This window comes from Erpetoichthys calabaricus, chromosome 2 (assembly GCF_900747795.2).
Source record: "Erpetoichthys calabaricus chromosome 2, fErpCal1.3, whole genome shotgun sequence".
Classification (NCBI taxonomy): domain Eukaryota; kingdom Metazoa; phylum Chordata; class Cladistia; order Polypteriformes; family Polypteridae; genus Erpetoichthys; species Erpetoichthys calabaricus.
The window spans coordinates 294,145,965-294,167,571 of NC_041395.2; the positions used below are offsets into that span (position 1 = coordinate 294,145,965).

Below are 21,607 nucleotides of genomic sequence, written 5' to 3' on the forward strand. Positions count from 1 at the left end.
TACAAAGAACTTTCCATGCCTTCTGACCTTTGCTGGATTTGCTTGAAATAAGGTAGGTGCGAAGGGTGCTTGGCATATAGGTGCTGAAGACAGCAATTATAAAAAGCACATTCATTTTTTTTTTTCCATTTTGGATATTTTAATTAACACATTTTTTTACAGTTGTCTTTGTCTGTATACAGTATTATGTCAAAGTGGCACTTTGATCACTGGAAAACATAAGTAGCCATGGGCAGTGTTTAACGGGGGTTAGGGGTGCCTGACTCATACCCAACCCGTCCCAAGGATGGGGTTTCCAGACAGTTTCAACAAAAGAAATGGAAGAATCTATTTTATTGTTGTTGTCATGTTTTTTTTTTAGGTTGTCAAACTACAAATTTAAATTCTATGCATCTCATCTGCATGTTAAATTGTTCAAAAATTGTAATACAACGCTGTGCATTGTTGACATGTTTTCTCCTTTCCCCATTTGCTTTGATAGCACAATTTCTTCCTAGAAATAAATGTTAAACGTCATGATTATAATTTTAAGGAGTGCTAACTTCGTTAGGTGTATGTTTTTTAATGGAGAAAAGTTCCTCCAGAACAGCCTAAATTATATGAAGACATTGATTCAGCAAAGTGTCCAAAGGGCAGTATAGTGATCTTGGGCCTTTATCAGTGCCGCTGTATCACATCAGCTGATGGTCGATATCTACTTCAGATACTATATTTAGTCATCACAGAAATTGTTCACTGGGTTTATGTCTGTGAGTTGTAAAAGTATTGAATTAATCTGAAGTAGGTGTCTTTATCTTGTTGAACAAGCCTATTTATAGCTTATACTATTGCCAATAAGGTATGCACCTATTCTGCTATCCTGTTACACTCAAGGAACTCAATATGTACCATTGACAAACCGCCAGCACAATTATACCATTTGTTATGTCAGATTTAGAAGGATTTTACCATTTCACAGTCCTACCATTAAAGTAAAGGGTCAGAACCTGTATTTCAGTAAGGAAATGTATTTTTCTCAGTCCTCCAATTGTACATTATGATATCCCCTTTTATTGACACTGCTATATAAGTTGCTATATTAAGTTAACTAGCTGAGTGACTTAAACATTCAGTTACTCTGTAGAAGTCACATAAGTCTCCATTGGCCAGATTTGTCACTCTGTTTCAAAGAACAATACTGCTGTTGGGTTGCTGAATATGTGTTGGCCCATGATTCATACCTGTGTGGACACATCATGCATGAAAACTGTGGCAGAGTCACTGTTTCTCATGCATTAATGCTATTGTGTCCGGCTACCATTGACCCACTTGGCTCAAAGACATTTAAATCTTTACTCTTCTCCATTCTTCATCTGAATTGCATACGCACTCAAGCATATGCATACATGCTTAACTGGTTGGCAGTCATCTACTTTTCGTTCAAAAAGCATTATGGCCACATGCAATTCTTTTGGTGATTTGAACACTATGTTATGTTCATGATACAGTGACTACTCGGTTTTCCTGATGTCCCTGGAGCCTGTTGTTGCCTTGTCAGGAGTATGACCTAAGGAATAATAAATAATTAGTGTCTTCCTAGCATTCAAGGCCTCCCATCTTGGAATAAGATCAAGAGATGGAGTGATGATGAAGAGATGGAGTACTTGATTATTACAAGATATGACAATAGATAAATAGCTTAGATTGTTTTGTTTGGTTGGATACATAATGAATATAATTGGGATGAATGTGAGGGTCCAAATAATCAAATGAAATGTGTCAATGAGTTTAAATACATTTAATTAACTATCCCAGGTCTAATGTGTTTCCATCAAGGCCAACAAAAGATGTGAAGAAGCTCGGCAAGAAAAAGAAGCAATGGTGATGAAGTATGTGCGAGGAGAGAAGGAAGCACTGGACCTACGCAAAGAGAAGGAGGTTTTAGAGAGGAAGCTACGAGAAGCAAATAAAGAAATAGACAAGCATTTAAACAAAGTAAAACAGCTGCTTCAAGAGAAGGGCCGTTTGCAACATCTTCATGATACAAAGGTAACAATTTTTCCTCTAAAAAACTAAAAAGAACAAAATAAGTCAGAAGTTAACATGCCACACAGTGCACATGTTTATCTTTATATTACAGTACATTTTTACTGTAACAGAAAAAGTCCATCTGTAGAATTAAAGTTTACATATATGCCAAGATTAATGCACTTGACTAAAAACATTTTAATATATATATATATAAACTGAAAAACTATTTTGGTTGCATTGTTGTGTTATGTGGCAAGGATGAGTCATGGGCCTAGTTGAGAGCCTGGGTTTGTGTAAAACATTGTTGATAAGCATACCTTTCTTTGACAAACAGAAAAAAACGTTTTGTACTTGCCTAATAAAAGGAATAGGTATGGTGCAGCACAGGATGTCCGTGAAAGTTGCTTGATAGCAATTGGGTGCAGAGCAAGGTGCCAGGATGAAAGGCTGTACAGCTGCATGGGAGTGCTCAGTGGGAGGACTGGATGGACTACAGTGTGTGAGTGTGAGAGGCCTGTTAAGCTACAAATGTGTTTGTGGGTGGTGCCAAAACCTTGGCTGTGCTCTTTCACCATTGGGAAATGGAGACTGAACCAGGGATCTAATCAGTGCAAGTGCATTTGTGCATAGGAAGGTTTGATACCCCTTGAAGTAGAAGCTGTAATTAGGACCTGGTATTTCTGATTCTGTTGAATGTAGCGGTATAAGCTTGATGATGTGCAAACCTTTGAGTGGGAATGGAGACTTGTTTAAGCAGGATTGGCTGCATATATCCCGTGAGGATGTTTAAATTGATACGTGGGCTAGTGAAGGGATCAGCTTCTGGTAGTGTTGTTTGTCTGTGAAGCGTAGTAGCCTTCTGCAAGCTTCACAATGTTCTGGGGTTAAGCCCTGTGATTGAGTAGTGAGGAGGAGGCAAGAACCAGGGAAGGACAGATGCTGCAGGTGCTATTAAGAATCGATTGGATTTGCTAAATATTCTTCAGACAGGTATGATAGTGCCTGCTAATTGAAGTCCTCGAATGTCCTGAGAATAGAAGCAATGTCTGAAAACTGGTGGCTTTAGCTAGTTTTAACCTGTTGAAAAGCTCAGTAAAGTTTTTTTGCTCTGAGCCATTCTGGGGAGGGTAAGGGGAGCAAAAATCTGACTTTTTTTTTCTTCTTTTTATTCGTTCATAATTGGACTTTAGTTTTTTGGATTGTGTCACACAGGGACTGATTTTATTAATAATTTATTGATTGGCCTGTGATTTAGTATACATATGATAAACAACTTTTATATTTTTCTAAACAAGCTTTTTTGTCTGCATATACTGTATATACTCACTCTAGTTTCTCAGTTACAATTGCAAATGCCCATATTTGCAGCTATGTGCAAGATGCCATTGCACAGAGCATAAACGTTGGTTGGTAAAAAATAATCATTGATGATGGTTTTATCTATTTTGACTGATAATGTGTTGTCTGGTACAAGCCTAGACCTGTCAGTATGATTTTTTTATCTAATGTAAAGCAAAGGGAAATTAAAAAAAAAATGTGATAGTGTATGAAATCCATAGAAATCACTTTATTCTTAGCATTAGCAGTGTCATAAACATTTAAGTAGGGTAACATTTCTACCACTGTTTAATTTGAGGATTCTATATACATATATTTTAAAATTGTTTTCTTTAAGTTAAGTGCTTATAGGCCTGAATACAGTCTCCTATTTGTCCACTTTTTTAGTGGAATTCTGCAAATAATCCTGACCAAGCTATTGCTGCTTGATCTGTAACTCCATTGCTGGATATTATATGTAACAGGGTTGTGCAGATTCCCGTGTCACATTGAAAAGATGCACTAAGGTCAATGTTGCTCAACCCTGTAAAACATTAGGCATATACTCAGAATGTGACTCAGTGGAAAGAATCACTGGTTTAGTCATTCTAATATTTAGTGGATATGCACGCTCAGGTTTATGGACATAATCATTTGCTGGAGATCTTTTCAGAAGGTAGAAGTTCAAATATTAAAAGGCCATTCTCCTTCTGTTTTGGGTGGAAATGTCAATTTATTATTAACTAAACTTCACCCAAAGGAAGAAAAAGAACTCATCACAGTTAGCAGGAAATTTAATGGCATAAAGATGTGAGAGAAGGAGGATATGGACCCGGGGTTTTGTACTATATATGGAAAGTAATGTGAATTAAGAATAGGGTGGAGGTGGAGGTGCCGAGCAAGCAGTACTGTTATTCCAGTTATAATAGGCTACAGACATTTTGTCTGTGGCTTGGTCATTTACATTTCACATTCCAGAGTGGTGGGGAGGCGGCACATAGCTATGACATGGAAACACTCGATCATGATTTAAAAAAAAAAAAAATCACCGCGCTATAATTTAAAAGAACCAATAAAAACTTCTGGACATCATAGTCTAACTTGGTGGTTCTAAAACGGGGCAAGGAAAATTCTATTGGGTGGTGCATAAAAAAGGTTGACCCCTTGTAAAAGCAGATTTAGTACTGGGATGTAATAGCTTGCATTGCTTTAGCAGCACCTTGTTGCTTTAACATTTTTAACACAGACATACTGTATTTGTTTCTTCAAATTTGCACCCTTGCTCATCCTTGCAACAATCCTTCTATATATACTTGATAATCAAGATGGAAAAATGATTTATGTTAAGCAAACGAAGAAACAAATCAATAGAAAGTTTACATGTATTCTTTAAGTGACAGTGTAACAGATCAATTGGAATTGTGTGCTCAAGAAGATGATAACTTAAGGCAAATGGCAAGGATCCATATTACTAACTGAGAATGCTAAACCGGATGGATGCAGGGACATCCGGCCATGGGCCGTGGCCACAAAAGACGTACTGCGCAGGGCCCCCACAAACCCCCCCCCCCCCCCCAAGCAACGGAAACCGGCCGGATGCAATGCAACGTAAACGCACGAAGCCATTGCACACGAAACGGGGCACACACAAAGAAGAGGATTGAGACCCACGACACCCAAAGCCCCCCTCCAGTAACTGAAATGAGAAATGAGGCCACGCGCCCCTAGGACACCAAAAACAAAGGAGTCACTCGCAGGCATACATAGCACACGAAACGGTTTGCACACAAAAAGGACGATTCAGCCCCACGACACACAAACACCCCCTCCACTAACAGAAATAAAAACTCAGGCAACAAGCCCCAGCACACAAAAAAAAAACAAGCCGCGAGCGCCACACAAAGCCCATTGGACACGAAACGGGACAGACTACGGACATAGCACGCGAAACGTACACAAAAAGGACGATTCAGCCCCACGACCACACTAACGATCGCGCCAGTTAGCTGACAGCGCATTCAATAATAAGTCCACTTTTCATGAAAATTCATTGGGATTAATGAATGTCATTTGCAATCATTGTCATTCACTTAACTTCCCTGAAGAAACAAATGGCAATACAAGTAAGGAATTTACACGTTGTTGTCAAAAAAGTCAAATTACACTGCCTCCTTTACATTCATATCCTGCATATCTACAGAAGCTTCTAACTAACGAAGTACCTGAAAGTAAAAACTTTATGAACTGCATTACATCCTACAATAGTTCATTTGATTTTGCATCAACGGAGTAAATATCAGGTCACCAAAAGGCAATGACCCATACTGCTTTCGCGTATATGGACAAATATTACATCGCATTGGAACAGTGCACCCTGAAACAAATCAAGAACGCAAATATGCACAAATCACGTCGGCACCTACAAAGCGCTTCTGAAACCGCGGAAGAAAAAATGTCTCGGCTCCAAAAACACATGTCACTCCTTATTCCAAATACCGGTCCCAATCACAGAAACATCAGTATCCACTATGACAATGCACAGTAACAATGCACGTGACATCCGTCTTGCCACACTATTAATTATAGGTGAATGTACAATGGCATCCAGTCACTTACTCAACACCATTGATAAACTTCTACAAACGTTGATGAATAATAATATTCCCTTTGCGGGAAAGGTACTTTTATTAGGAGGAGATTTTAGACAGTGCTTAACTATTACTCCACTTACAATGCGCTCAGCTATTGTTCAGTCCACCTTAAAATACGTGGACAATTGGCATTGCGTTGATGAATAATAATATTCCCTTTGGAGGAAAGGTACTTTTATTAGGAGTACATTTTAGACAGTGCTTACCTATTGCTCCACATGCCATGCGCTCAGCTATTATTCAGTCCACCTTAAAATACGCGACGACGTCGTATAAACAACACGAGACCGAACTACAATACATATACAGGCGCGAGACCTGATTGGTGATAATACGAAGAAACGAACAGTCCGCATATTAACAGTGAGTTCGATCCTACTTATTACTTATCCATATTCCTAACGATAAAGATCAAACAACTCATCAATTCACGATCACGGATACAAAACTAGACGGCTCGAGTAACGGGACCACAAACACGAACCCGCATCAAAAAAAAAATTCACCTCGGCGCGCTTCTAAAACCGCGGAACAAAAAATGTTACGCGAACAATTGGCATTGCTTTCTAAAGATACACTTGGTACAAAACATGCGATTTCCAGATCCCGAATATAACAATTGGTTATTACAACTAGAACATTGTACACTCACCAATACAGATGGACTTCACCCAGATATTATTACAATTCCTCAACCCTTTATCTGCGACGACTTTCTTACGGAGATATTTGGAACAGCGGTCTCATTAGACCAAATGCCCCTTTTAACACAACAAAGTATATTATGTCCAAAAAATATTACTGTTGATCACATTAATAACCAAGTCATTTCATTACTTCCTGGAGAGTCACACCTCTTTCTAAACTCTGACAAAGTTGACTCTGATGACGACAATGACCATCTTAATTTCCCCTTAGCATATTTGAACACTATTAACCCAGCCGGATTACCACAACATAGTCTTAGCCTTAAAAACGGAACAATACTCATGTTATTAAGAAACCTTAACACTAAACAGGGTTTATGCAATGGTGCACGTTTAGTCGTCTACACCATAACACACAATGTTATTCAAGCAACAGTTCTTACAGGATCACATGCTAACAATACTGTTCTAATTCGTAGAATTGACCTTACAAGTTCTGACCTGGAATTACCTTTTACACTTAAACGGAAACAATTCCCGATTAAACCTGCCTTTGCCATGACCATCAACAAATCACAAGGACAAACCATGCACAAGGTTGGCATCTACCTATCTGAGCCCGTTTTTGTACATGGACAACTTTATGTGGCCTTCTCACAACTTCGACGTTCATCTGACGTTAAAGTTAAGGTCATAAATGCTCCATGCCAAGGAAAACTCATTCAAGGACAAGACACCATCTTTACTACTAATGTTGTTTACAAAGAAATTTTCCAATAAACCTTTACACTGTGCCAAACACTTTATTGTTTGCTTCCTATCTGCGTCATCTACACCTTCACACTATGCTATATCTCATTCATACATCACGCTCTTTGTAATTTCCCAACACCAGGGGTTGGCGAGCGAAGCGAGCAGGGGCCAGAGCCCCCTAGTTTTAAGAAAGAAAAGTGCAAATGTTAAGTTGATTTTCTGCAGTGTAAATTTTCTTGCTTACAGAAGGTGAAAGCTGTTTACTGAGCTTTGTGCTGTCACAAGACATTAAAGGTCAGTTGATTGAACAAGGCTTACAGAGTGAAACCTTTTGCGCTTCAATTAGATGAATCAACTCATATAGTTTGAGACTGGCTGGTCTAACTAGCCAATTTTAGACTAGTTCCTAAAATTAGTCGTATAGTATTTATTTTTTGTCTTCTGGGGAAAGATGTCATGTTCTTCCTCCTTTTGAGTGTCTGAAAAATGTGGCACTATGAAGCTTGCTATGAAGCTGGCTTAGCAGTTTCTATATTTCAGTTTTGTTTGTGAGATCATTGTTAATCACTTGATTTTTTTATTTTGATCCCATTATGTTATTTCTCACTACTTTTCCCCACTTTTCAGAACATGGTTTGGGAGCACAGAGATGTCATATTTCAAGAGCACACGATTGGGTTAATCTGGCCCTGCATAATATACCTATTACAGTGTCCATTATACAAAAATATGTATTTATTTTGAGCTGTTTGGGTTGATTTATGGTTTATATGCTATGACCCTTGCATTCTGTAACTTGCTTTGGTCTGTTTCCAAATCTGTCAGGAAATGACTTCTGTAAATTTGACCTACAGAATATGCTCATCTGCTGCTGTTGATTTTGCTACATGAAGACTATATAATAAAAATATTTAAAGATAACCATTTTGGATACAGTTTCCTTTTTTCCTTAGGTTTTATAAACCTATTATAAATGCTTATTGCTTGTTTCCATTATAAGTTACTAGCAGGATTATCCAAAATTGCCATCTGAAGTTTGGACTGAAACAAAGCCTATGGTGTTCCCCTATAAAAATTCAGAATACACTCACACAAACACACATTTAGCTTTATCCTTGTGGTGAATTATTTAATAGTAATGTGTTAATAATTTTTGTGGTCTGAGAATAATAGCTTGTCCTCCCAGATGTTACATAGGCATTGTCCCTTTGCAGATTTTAGTCTTGTCTCTGTGTGCATTTTAGGCACTTTACCTGTTAGTTTTACAGCTATGTTTCGGCCTGGGAAATTTGTGTGGTACATTTTTCAGGACACATTACTCCATTCTTAATCACACAAACCCTCACCGTGACAATATATTGATAAAATCATTTGATTTCCTGCATATATTAAAGACATGGCAATTTTAAAGACTTAGAGTAAAGTAATATGAGTCAAACTAATTTCCCATGTACAAGCAAACAGGCTGTTTCATGACCATCTCATCTTGCCTTTCATAGTTTCCAGTCAATGTGAATGATGGCGTCTTATAATTGTCTTTCTTTGCAGCTGAATTTGACTTTCAGTTGAAGTTTCTTGTTGAATTTGGACAGTGTTATTAGTTGCACTAATTTAATTTTTTTTTTTAATTAAAAAGCAAAAATTTAAAACAATTTGAAGAATTTTTTTCCTTTTTTTTTTTTTTAAGGAAGGAGAAGCAGTGCGATTAACTAGAGAGACTGAAAAGCTTAAAGAAGAAATTAACTCTCATATCATCAAAGTAAAATGGGCTCAAAACAAACTGAAAACTGAAACAGATGCGCACAAGGTTTGTGTTTACATATTATATGCTTCTTTATGTGGTAAGTTTTTGTGATCATACACCACTGTAACAACAAGCTGCCATTTGTCTATTGTATAAATGCTAATAACAGTTGCCCTTATTCTGTTATGGATATCCCAAAGAAGATTTCTTAATGGCGTCTTTGTACAAGAAACATGAATTACAAGGAACACTACTGCACCAGTTTGGTACTTATTTCAGATTATCCAGATACTGTTACTGTTGCTGTAGCTTCATTTGTCAAGGGCTTTTAAATAGTTTAAAATAGGTCAAATGCAGCTACCAGAAATGCATTCCAATAGTAGTACAACTCGTACAAAAAAACTCCACAGTCCATGTGTCTTCTTTTAAAAGATATTAGAGAAATTTAAAGTAAATGGTTCATACAAAATTAGGGGAAAAGTTTATAATACATGCAAAGAAAATCTTCTTGTCTGTGCTGTTTCATTTAAGACTTATGTGTCTTGGTTACATTTCCTTAGGTTTCTTTGTATCTCATTCAAAGCCCATACTGTACAGAACATACATAACGATCAGAAAACTAAATGCCCTTAATGTCTGTCTGCTCTTAATGTCAACCTGATTAACAGTTCATGTTTCTTTCTAGCAGTCTAACTTCAATCTAAGGGCTATTCTACTGTCACACAAAGTTAAACATTAGAACGCTCTATTACGTCTTAGCTTATAGGGAGTTGAACTGAATGTTCCATTATCTATGTTAAAGCTACATTAAATTTAATCTAAGCAGTTACTTATTTTAACAAATACCTTTTGTGTGATGTTCATTTTGTATAATGATGAATATACAGCATGATTAATAATGTATTTTATTTTCCAAGGAAACAAAAGAGAGGTTAAGAGATATCACCGTCAAGCTTACCCAAGCTAAGGAAGAAGCTGAACAGATTAGGAGAAATTGCCAAGAAATGATTAAAACTTACCAGGCAAGCTCATTTTAGTAGTAATTTTAGTTTCCTGTTTTTATTACAGAAATTGTTTTCCAGATGTTTGTGAGAGTGTTACTAATGCAAATTTAGAGTTTTGATACCTTTTTTAGATCTTTTGTTTAAAAAGAATGTATAGAAAATGTAATTTCATACATTAGATATTTAAGCATGAAAAATATTGTTTTTATTGACACATAAGCCCACCATAAAGTCAACCTACTTCAGACATGCTTTATTCATATGTCAGTGCTTACGTGCCCTTTTACCACATTGATGCACTCATTATAAGCCTTGCAGTCTATGGTTATCAACCTTTGAGGTGTATAGCAACTTGGTAAAAGTATTTCATGTATCTTGCACATCCTTTAATTGCAACAACCTCACTTACAAAAAAAAGTTTTCTCCTTTTAAAGAATAGGTTGGGTTTTTTTCCTAAGTTCAGGTTGTTGTTTTTTTTATTATTTTTATTTTTTTATTAAATGATGTAATACAATACAATATAATTTATTTTTTGTAATACTACTGTTGAAGCCAGACACTGGTGACAAAAGCTACTGCAAAATCCTAGAAAGTTGATAGTTACAGTATTTTCCAGGGAGATACATTACATCACTCATCCAAGTGACTTCTTCAGTCTCCGTTGACTGCAGGTTTCTCCAACCTTATAAACAATACCTTTTGCATAATGACCGAAACTAGCACCATTGACTAACAATGGGCTGTATGATCAATGATATGCAATTTGCCCATTGATCAATGGCCATGAGTACCATTCACAGAGATTTGGGGAATGGCTGCAATCACAGCATTGTAAAATGGTGAAAGATGTACCCTTAGGCCCCCTCCTCGGTTCAGAGATGGTTGTTCCTTTTTCACGTACAGTAAATGGCCTCCTTGACTCCTCGCTCAAACCAGTGTTCCTCCCTGTCCAGGATGTGCACATCTTCATCACTGAAAGAGTGACCACTGTCCTGTAGGTGTAAATAGACTGCTGTGTCCTGGCCTGACGAGGTAGCTCTTCTGTGTTGTGCCATCCGCTTCACCAGTGGTTGTTTGGTTCCCCCAATGTTTAATTAATGGCAATCTTCTTGGCACTTAACTGTGTAAACTATATTACTCTTTCTGTGCTGGGGCACCCGGTCCTTGGGGTGGACAAATTTTTGCCATAGTGTGTTTTGGCGTTTGAAAGCCACAGAGACCTGGGGCCTCATGTATAACGCCGTGTGTAGAACTCGCACTATAACATGGCGTAAGTACAAAAGGGGAATGTGCGTATGCACAGAAAAATCCAGATGCATAAATCTGTGCGCTCGCCAACTTCCACGTTCTTCCGCTACATAAATCCCGATCAGCGTGAAAAGTAATGCACATGCACGCGCCTGCTGCCCCACCCCAACTCCTCCAAGAATTATGCCTCTTTGAATATGCAAATCAATATAAATAGCCCTTAAGCTCAGCGTTCTGTGAAAAGACAAAGGGAAAAGCACGGGGGAAAATAGAAGAATTTCAGTTAATACCAAGTGGAGGCAAGGAAAAAACTTACTATTCGTTGGTGTTTTAAACAGTGATATAAACAACAAAAGGAAGTTGATCGAGTAACATATAGTGTCGGAGAAACTCGAAAGCTCAAGTTCACAAAGTCGCACAGTGCCCGCAATAAAAAAGAAGTTGTCACATATCAAAATCGCCGTGAGTGTCATCCATCCATCCATTTTCCAACCTGCTGAATCCGAACACAGGGTCACGGGAATCTGTTGGAGCCAATCCCAGCCAACACAGGGCACAAGGCAGGAACCAATCCCGGGCAGGGTGCCAACCCACCGCAGGTGAGTGTCATATGAAAGCTTATTAGGGTACAGAGAAAAAAAAATAGGCACACAGTGGGGGAAAAAAGATCAGAATTTTCACTTTAATCATGTAGTTTATTTTGTCATTTAAAGTAGAACATCATAAACTGCATCTTAAAATCATTTTAATTTAGTAGTTTCTCAAATCCCATCGTAACTAAAGTAGCACGTTAAATGCTTTGTTTTGTATTTGATCTTCTATGTGCCCTATGTGTGTGAATCACTACATGCTTCCAGGCTTTCTCTTCCTCCGACAGGACACAGAATCCATTACATTCGTAATATTACAGCTCTCTGAATAATTAAAATACTGAGATGTATAAGTGATATCCTTTTCATGATGAAAGGAATGAAAGCATATTATTAAACATGGGAACACGGTGGCGCAGTGATTGTTCATGTCTCACACAAGATGCTTGCTGCGCCATGCGCGACCTTCGATGAAATAATTTATTGCAGCAGTACGGTCTCTTTCAAATGTACTAACCTCCAATTCCTGTCCTTACTTTTATTTCCCCAAATACCCAATCACCACACAATCAGCTCTGTAATAGACGTTAAGCCATCTGTAAGCTAAGAATGACGATTCTTCAAAACGTTTAAGGAACATTGAAATATCTTCGTAGTACTTGTTTAATTATTCTGTCGATCTATCTTTCCAGTGTCGTGCCAGCCCAGCAAGAATACAGCATGAGATAGGAACAATCCGTGAACTAGCTAGCGCTGCGGCACCGTGTCCTCACATGTTTAATTATTAACAATACAGATTATTTAAATGACGTAACATTTTATCTGTATAATATAATCAACCTATTTTGCTGCATTTCATCTTAAAAATGATATTGGTCATCATATGTAAATACGCACTTTATAAAGCAGTTTGTGCAATATTATAACTGTAGTGCAAGTTTACAGTGGGGTAATTGTACTTATAAGTACAATTACCCCACTGTAAACTTGCACTACAGTTATAATATTGCACAACCTGAGCCACTTTATAAAGCATGTATTTACATATGATGACGATATCATTTTTAAGATGAAATGCTGCAAAATATGTTGAATATATTATACAGATAAAACTTTAACTTCATTTAAATAATCTGTATTGTTAATAATTAAATATGTGAGGACAAGGTGCCGCAGCGCTAGCTAGTTCATGGATTGTTCCCGCATTGCGTTGTATTCTTGCTGCTGCTGACGCGACACTGGAAGGATAGATGGATAGAATAATTAAACAAGTACTACGAAGATATTTCAATGTTCTTTAAAAGTTTTGAAGAATCGGTGTTCTAAGCTTACAGATGGCTTCACGTCTATTACAGAGCTGATTGTGTGGCGATTGGGTATTTGGAGAAAGAAAAGTAAGGACAGGAATTGGAGGTTATTACGTTTGAAAGAGACAGTACTTCTGTAATAAATTACTTCATCAAAGGTCGCGCATTGTGCAGCAAGCCTCTTGCGTGAGACATGAACAAGCACTGCATCACCGTGTTCCCATGTTTAATAACATGCTTTCATTCCTATCATCATGAAAAAGATATCACGTATACATCTCAGTATTTTAATTATTCAGAGAGCTGTAATATCACGAATGCAATGGATTATGTGTCCTGTCGGAGAAAGAGAAAGCCCGTTTAAGAAGCAGATAGTGATTCACACACAGAGCACAAAGAAGATCAAATACAGAACAAAGCATTTAACGTGCTACTTTAGTTACGATGCGACTTGAGAAACTAGTAAATTAAATGATTTTAAGATGAAATTTACGATGTTCTACTTTAATGGCAAAATAAACCACATGATTAAAGTGGAAATTTCGAGATTAAAGTTGACATTTCGTGCTTTTTTCCCCACTGTGTGCCTATTTTTTTTTGTCTGTACCCTAATAAACTTTCATATGACACTCGGACGGTGGGCTACGACTCGCCTTTTCACGGCGACTTTGATATGTGACTTCTTTTTTTACTTCGGGCACTGTGCGACTTTGTGAACTTGAGCTTTCGAGTTTCTCCGACACTCTGTCACTTGATCAACTTCCTTTTGTTGTTTATATCACTGTTTAAACCAACAAATAGTACGTTTTTCCTTTGCCTCCACTTGGCATTCGCTGAAGTTCTTATATTTTCCCCCGTTCTTTTCCCATTGTCTTTTCACAGAAGGCTGAGCTTAAGGGCTATATATATTGATTTGCATATTCAAAGAGGCGTAATTCTGGGAGGAGTTGGGGCGGGACAGAAGGCGCGTGCACGTGCGTTACTTTTCACGCTGATCGGGATTTATGTAGCGGAAGAACGTGAAAGTTTGCGTACGTACAGATTCCTGCATCTGGATTTTTCTGTGCGTACGCACATTCACGCTTTTGTGCTTACGCCATGTTATAGTGTGAGTTCTACGCACGGCGTTATACATGAGGCCCTAGGTCTCGGTTGCTTTCAAACCCCAAAACATGCTACAGCAAAAAAATTGGTCCACCCCAAGGACTGGGTGCCCCGACACAGTCAGAGTAATATAGTTTGCTCAATATAGTTTAGCTAAGAGGATTGCCGTGAATTGTGCATCGGGGAAACCAAATAACCACTGGTGAAGTGGATGGCACAACACAGAAGAGCTACCTCGTCAGGCCAGGACTCCGCAGTCTATTTACACCTACAGGACAGTGGTCACTCTTTCAGTGATGAAGATGTGCACATCCTGGACAGGGAGGAACGCTGATTTGAGCGAGGAGTCAAGGATGCCATTTACGTGAAAAAGGAATGACCATCTCTGAACTGAGGAGGGGGCCTAAGGGTACATCTTTCACCATTTTACAATGCTTTGATTGCAACCATTCCCCAACTCACTGTGAATGGTACTCATGGCCATTGATCAATGGACAATTTGTATATCATTGATCACACAGCCCATTGTTAGTCAATGGGTGCTAGTTTCGGTCATTATGCAAAGGTACTGTTTATAAGGTTGGAGAAACTGCAGTCAACTGAGACTGAGCAAGTCACTTGGATGAGTGATGTAATGTATCTCCCTGGAAAATAACTATGTCCAGATGAACTGAATCAACTTTCTAGAATTTCCTTACCTGGATTATTGAGCATGCATCGAGATCTGCAAAATCAATGGACAGTTATGACGAAATGAGTAGTGAAATAATTATTTATTTAAAACATTCCAGCTTTGTAACGGCTTGGTATCCTTATTAAATTATGCTGCTAAATCTGGAGCCTGTCTTTCACATCAAAGTCCCCCACCGTGTGTGTGTGTGTGTGTGTGTGTGTGTGTGTGTGTTTTTAGGTAAAAAAAATAAATGTGATTTATAATTAGAGTTTTACTTATATATTGTATTGTGCAAAAGTCTTAAACACGTTAGATAGTTCTCACTTATTTAATGTCTTCTTGATTAGTATGTCAATAGAAGTGGGTATTTTAGAGTTCTAAACATTTCTTTTTGTAAAATGCATTGCAATAAGATACTTAAACATCCTTAAGAAATAAACTAACACAGTAACGGATCACTTTCCGGTTCAAAAATATTATATTTTTTGTGGGCATATAGCCCAGTGCTTGATTAAGCAAATGTATATAACAAACAGGTGGCAATGATCAATGACATCATGTCTTGGCTGAGACAAAGTGATTAAATGAAACAGAAACATCCGTGCAGAAGGAATAAGTGGGCAAGGGACAACCTTACTCATATATTGCGGTAAATCTGGTGGTTTAACTTCATAGCAAAAGTGAACTTAACAACAAGATACAAGGTGGTCATCCTGCATCATCAAGGTCGCTCCCAAGCAGAAATATTGTGTCAGACAGGTGTTTCCAGATATGCTTTCCAAGATATTCCTGAAGAAATGTAAACAAACCAGAATGTTTAAGGACCTGAAATGCAAAGGTCTGCCACAGAAACTGAGTGCAGCAAACAAGAAATATGTTAACCTTGCTCCCCTTTGAAAGTATAGAATGTCTGGCAGTGTTATTGGTGCAGAACTGTCAGAAGCCACTGGGGCCCTGGTATACCCATCTACAGGCTAGAAAAGCATTTATCAAAAGTGATCTTCATGAAAAAGTTGTAAAGAAAAAGCTATTCCTCCAAGGTGGAATTTAAAGCCAAATACATCACCTAAGCAGAAAAGCACAAAGACTAAGATGCAAAAAAATGGCAGCAATTACTCTCAACCGATGGGTCAAAATTTGAACAGTACATAAATGAATGTCTGCCAGCAACAGTGAAGTGCAGTGGTAGTTCTCTGCAGGTTTGAGTCTAAATTTACACAAACTGAGTTGGTGATGATCAAAATTGATGGCCTCTTCACTGCTGAGAAGTACAGGCAGATTCTTGTCCACCATGCAATACCAGCAGGAGGCATCCTATTGCTCCTAGCTTAATTATGCAGTATGATGTGACCCCGAATGCATGGCCAAAATCTTTAAAAAAAAAAAAAAAAAAAATCTGCAGTGAAAAGAACAGGGAATCCTGCAACCAATGGTATGGCCCCCCACAGAACTATAATCTCAACATCATTGAGCAACTATGCAATTGCAGAGCCAGAAGCAAGTAAGATGGCCAAAGTCTGCAGTGGGACTGTGGCAAATTCTTCAAGAGGCATAAAACAATTTACTCATGTCCTTTAGAAATTGCCTATAAGTGAACCTATGTTAAAACAAGGTGTGACCACCCTTTGCATTAATTTCATTGATGTTTTATTCTGTTTACTGCACTTTCTAGTAGGATTATTAACACAAATTATGGCATTATTTTTGAAAGTATTCCTTCATTACAACAATTTCCTCAAGTGTTAAACAGTTTTTGCACAGTACTGAGAACATCAGCAAGATCATCATCGTTCTGCTTTTTCTGGTGAGGGTCTCCGTGGTAACATGCTAAATTGAACTTACCTAGCCACACTATCCCTAGTAACCTAACCCCTCTTTTCCTGTTGAATTCTCACACACTTCCTGGCCAGTCTAAACCTATAATTCTCCAGTATGTTTTCAGTGTGCAACCTCTGCCATCTCCCTGTGAGCGGTGCCATGAAAAGTGCTTTTGCTTACTTCATACTCTAAACCCTGCTCATATATCTCCCTCGGTAGAAACAGAATTTCTAATGTCATTTATAGTTTTAATTGGTAATATGGCAGTTTTAATCTTAGTTTCAAGATTCCCCATGAGTTATTGCATTTTAGCCTATTGTTGCATTGATATTTATAATTATAAGAATTACAAGAATAGATTAGATATAACCTGCTCTCCTTCTCTCCCCCCTTTATCCCCCCACCCCCCATTTTGCCTCCCCACATGAGGCTAGATCCCACTTCGCGATGTTCCAGTCCTCTGACATACGAAGAGACAGAGCACGTCCAAAACAAAACAAACCCCACCCTGCAGCGGCGTTACAGAATTAAAACAGAGATATCTTTTGCAGTTAAATTCTTAATACTATCTGCCGAAGATGTTCTCATTAACAATATTTAAGCTTGAAATAATCTTCAGCACTTTTAAGTTAAGATATTAAGATTAAAAAAAAAAAAAAAAAAAACAACCCTGGGAATGATTTTAAAAACTAGTCTAGGATAAACCTGGTAATTCCTACTGTAATAGTATAATGGTAATAGTATAGATAGTAGAAAAAGCAATAAACCAAGGGTATGAAGTTAAACAGTCTAAAAACGAATCCTACTTTAATTACTTCCACATTTTCACACTCACGTCTATAACTCTATAACTCTGATTAAAACATAAACATATAAAGTCCAGATAAAGAAAGAAAGAAAGAAAGAGAAAGAAAAAAAAAAAAAAAAAAAGGGACGTATAATTATAATACCAGTCTCTTTAAACATGGATCCAGAGAGCAGATCATAGGTCCTTCCCGTGCCTTGATAGAATACGGCTCCTTATTAACTTTCAAAAAAAGTGTCGGAAACAGCTTCTTTAGTTCTTTTTCAGCTTCTTCTTTGCTTAAGAAAATATAATGTTGATCTTGAACTTCCACTTTAAGTTTGGCGGGATACAAGAGGCTGTATTTGATATTGGCTTTCCATAGCAACTTTTTAATGTCGATGTAGGATCTGCGTTTGCAGCTGTTGATGGTGAGAAGTCGGGAAAAATACGAATAAGATTATTTTCGAATATAATCTCTTGCTTGCGTCTGAGATGTGCCATCACATCAAGCTTACATCGTAGTCGCTCGAAGCGGACAATAAAAGACCTAGGTTTAAAGGTGCTTGGTATCTTTGTGTGATAAGCCGTGGCTATCTCAATGTCGAGTTTAAAGTCATCTCCAATTATTTTAGACAGTAATTCTACTGCAAATTTCACTGGGCTTGAGCCTTCTCGTTTCTCAGGTATACCCTCAATTCTTATATTATTTCTTCTGCACCCATCCTCCAGGGCTGCAAGTCTGTCTCCAAGTTTTTTGCATTCCGAGTTCGCAGCTGTGGCTTTTTCATCGGCGTTAGATGCCAATTGAAACAGAATTTCTGCTCTGAAGTCTGTTTATTTCTGTTCTTGTCACTTGATCACAGAGACTGACCCCAGTAATCTTGTAGAGGATCCTTATTTCCATTACTTTTACTTGTAGTTTTATTCTTTTTGGTCATGATCCAGAGCTTGTGACTGGTAAATTGAAAGCTTTCTCTGAGGACTTAGCTCTTGCTTAACCATAGTGGGTTTGGTGTGATGTCTGTAAAACTGCTTCCATTGTGTTGACTTGTTGGTCAGTCATCCTGATCAGCTGTAGCTTTACTTGAGAACACAGCTCTGCCGTACTTTAACCTCTCCACATGAGACAATTATTCAACTCTTGTCTGCAGAAACAAACATCTGCTTTTTGTGAGAGGGCCATGAGAGGGAGTGATTAGTCATATCTTTCTTTATCTGGTTAAGACAGCACTGTTTTGAGTTATGTTTTACTTTAAATCTTACACAAAGAATTAAAGCTTTTGGAAATCTTGCTTACGATCTGACTATTAAATGCTGTTAAAACATTTTTGATCAGTTAGCAGGCAAGACAGCCTCATATTTAACTTTGATTAGTAAACTACTCAGTACTTAACACTACTGCAGGTAACATCCACTTTTGATCTCTGTTTAGCAGCCACAGTCTATTTGCAACATTATGAGTAGTCTGTGCAATTCATGCTGTGACATGAGATGAAGAAATCCCAGTCTTCTTAGCTAGTGTTTTATAAATATAATATGGGAAATGATAGACTTATTATTAGCATTAAAGATTTTACCAACATACTGTACATACATTACTGCCTTCTTTTGCACTAACACAATAACCAGATAACATAATGTTATAGATTTTTAGCCTGTTCATTTAGATTCAATGTGGCATAAGCCTGAGAAATGCATAAGTTCAAGTCAGTAATGATATTCAGTCTTTGTCCAGTTCCTGTTTTTGTAAAAGTGTGAGATGATCTTTTGTCATGAAGACTTTCAGTTTTCATGTAGATATATATTACCAGTGCACTTAAAAACTAGGTGATGCTTCTGTGGTTGGTTTCTCAGCTTCTCATTACTCATTTCCGTGTTTTCCTATCTACATAGTGTTTTATAAGAATATTTTTAAACTTTTCCATTCGGGACTCTTAAACCCATATATTAGGTGCATATTTGACATACGTTTGCTTATGAATGTTTTTAAAGGTAAGATTTTGTCTCTGTCCTTGCTGACCCATGATTCTGGAATAGAGAGGCAGCAACCACCACTCACATTGTAATCATCAGTTGGTTAGTGTAATTTTTATTCTTGTAGCTGTGTTTTCATACGTGATAATTAAATTTGAACTTGAACACTGATGATATAGTTAAATGTATATACATTGCATTTGTACCATGTATACTTGTATGTTACATTTATTCTTGTTACATGCTAATACAGACAATGTTACTTGCCCATTTTTAAACCTTGACATTTTTCTTTCTACAACCCAGAAATTTAAATTTTGGTTTATTTCTTTCACATACTTTTTAAGTCACTACTTGAACTATGTTAATAAATAAAAAAAAAATATTTAACTAACCTGAATGTCTTTGGAATGTGGGAGGAAACTGGGACACCCTTAGAAAACCCACACAGATGCTGGCAGAACATGCAAACTCCATGCAGGAAGGACCCATGAGGCAAACCCTGGTCTCCTTACTGCAAGGCACCAGTGCTACCACTGCACTGCCATGCTGCCCAAGCCTATTTGTGTCCTTTATCATGTGATTGACTTTAATGGCATTCTGTCCCTTTATTACCTATAATTTACCACTGCATGTGTGGTAAATTGTATGTTTTCCCATCGGGCAGAAGTTCATGTGTGTGTTATGCCACTGGATGCAAACATGAAACCTGGTCTCCACACAAATCTTTGGGAGATGTGCCCATTATGTAACCCAGGGCAGAAATGTGACCTGGAAGGATTCCCTGTATTTCACTGCACAAATTCACATGTAGCGGTCATCCTAAACAAACCTATGCTCACTGTTACTAGGCTAAGAATTACACCTAGTCCTAGTAATTAAAATTAGCCCTTGAAGCATTGGAATATGAACATTAACTACCGTGTCACCAGGTCACCCTGTTTTAGAATTTAGCCTATAATAAGTAACTGGATTAAAACTAAACTGATGCTTTTATAGGTTTGTCGTTGGATTTTCTGGAGCACTCTTTCTTAGTCTCTTGCATTTGGGTATGTATGTGTGGAAGTGCCCTGTAAAGCACTGGCACACCAACCACCAGGGTTGCTCCTTGTAACCACAACACAGTCCATGTGCACATGGAGAAAACTTCCCAACTCCATGTAGACTCTGACCAGGCTAGAAATCAAATCTGAAGAATTATGAGGCAGAAATACCAGCTACTAGCTCTGCTTGACTGGCATGCCTACATTTTAAACATCTGTACTAAATTAACTAATCATAATTAAATGTACAGTATACAGATAATAACTTTTTGTTCAATTTTTCCACAAATGTATTTAAGCTAGTTTTGGAGTAAATATAACCTGTTACTACCCATCTCTGGGGATGAGATTAGCATGCTATGATAAGATAAATATACCAATATACTCATTGTTTTTTTTTTTTTTCTTTTTAATTGCGGAAGTAGCAAAGGTTAATATTTTAAAAATGAAAAACAGTATATTAAAAATAACCACCAGATGGTGGTAAAGCCTCACTTTTAGTGGTATTGTTAGTTACAAAGACTACTGGATCATTTAAAATGAATTGCATGACAGAGTGACGGGCACTGATGATGAACTGGTTACTACTTGATGGAATTTCTGTCTTACAGCTCAAATAATCATTGGATCAAATACTGCTTTTTAATAAGTGAGAGCAACAGCAAAAGAGAGTTAAGTCAGTAAGAAAAAATACATTAGGGATAAAGTATTGCACACAATTAAAATCAAATGAGAGACTACAGACAAGAATCCAGACATTAAAGTGATCCAAAACTGTAGGGAAGAAAATTTCAAAATTACTTGGTGAATAGACCAGGGTGGTTGGTTCAGGAACAATGTCCATTTTATGGAATTTCCAATAAATGAGATTAAGTTTGTGAATGTATTTTGGTTGACACGCATATTCTGAATTGTTGTCCCATTTACTGTCATTAAG

At 37.5% G+C, this 21,607-nt stretch overlaps 1 protein-coding gene across 1 annotated transcript in view; it reads left to right on the plus strand.

The window, feature by feature from the left end:
- The window catches only part of ccdc186 (coiled-coil domain-containing protein 186), a 96,266-nt gene that overhangs the window by 43,733 nt on the left and 30,926 nt on the right, over positions 1-21,607 (plus strand). The window contains exons 5-7 of the mRNA XM_051922449.1: positions 1,816-2,028; positions 9,066-9,185; positions 10,040-10,144. Of these exons, the coding sequence (XP_051778409.1) occupies positions 1,816-2,028; positions 9,066-9,185; positions 10,040-10,144 (438 nt within the window). The remainder of the gene's footprint in view (positions 1-1,815; positions 2,029-9,065; positions 9,186-10,039; positions 10,145-21,607) is intronic.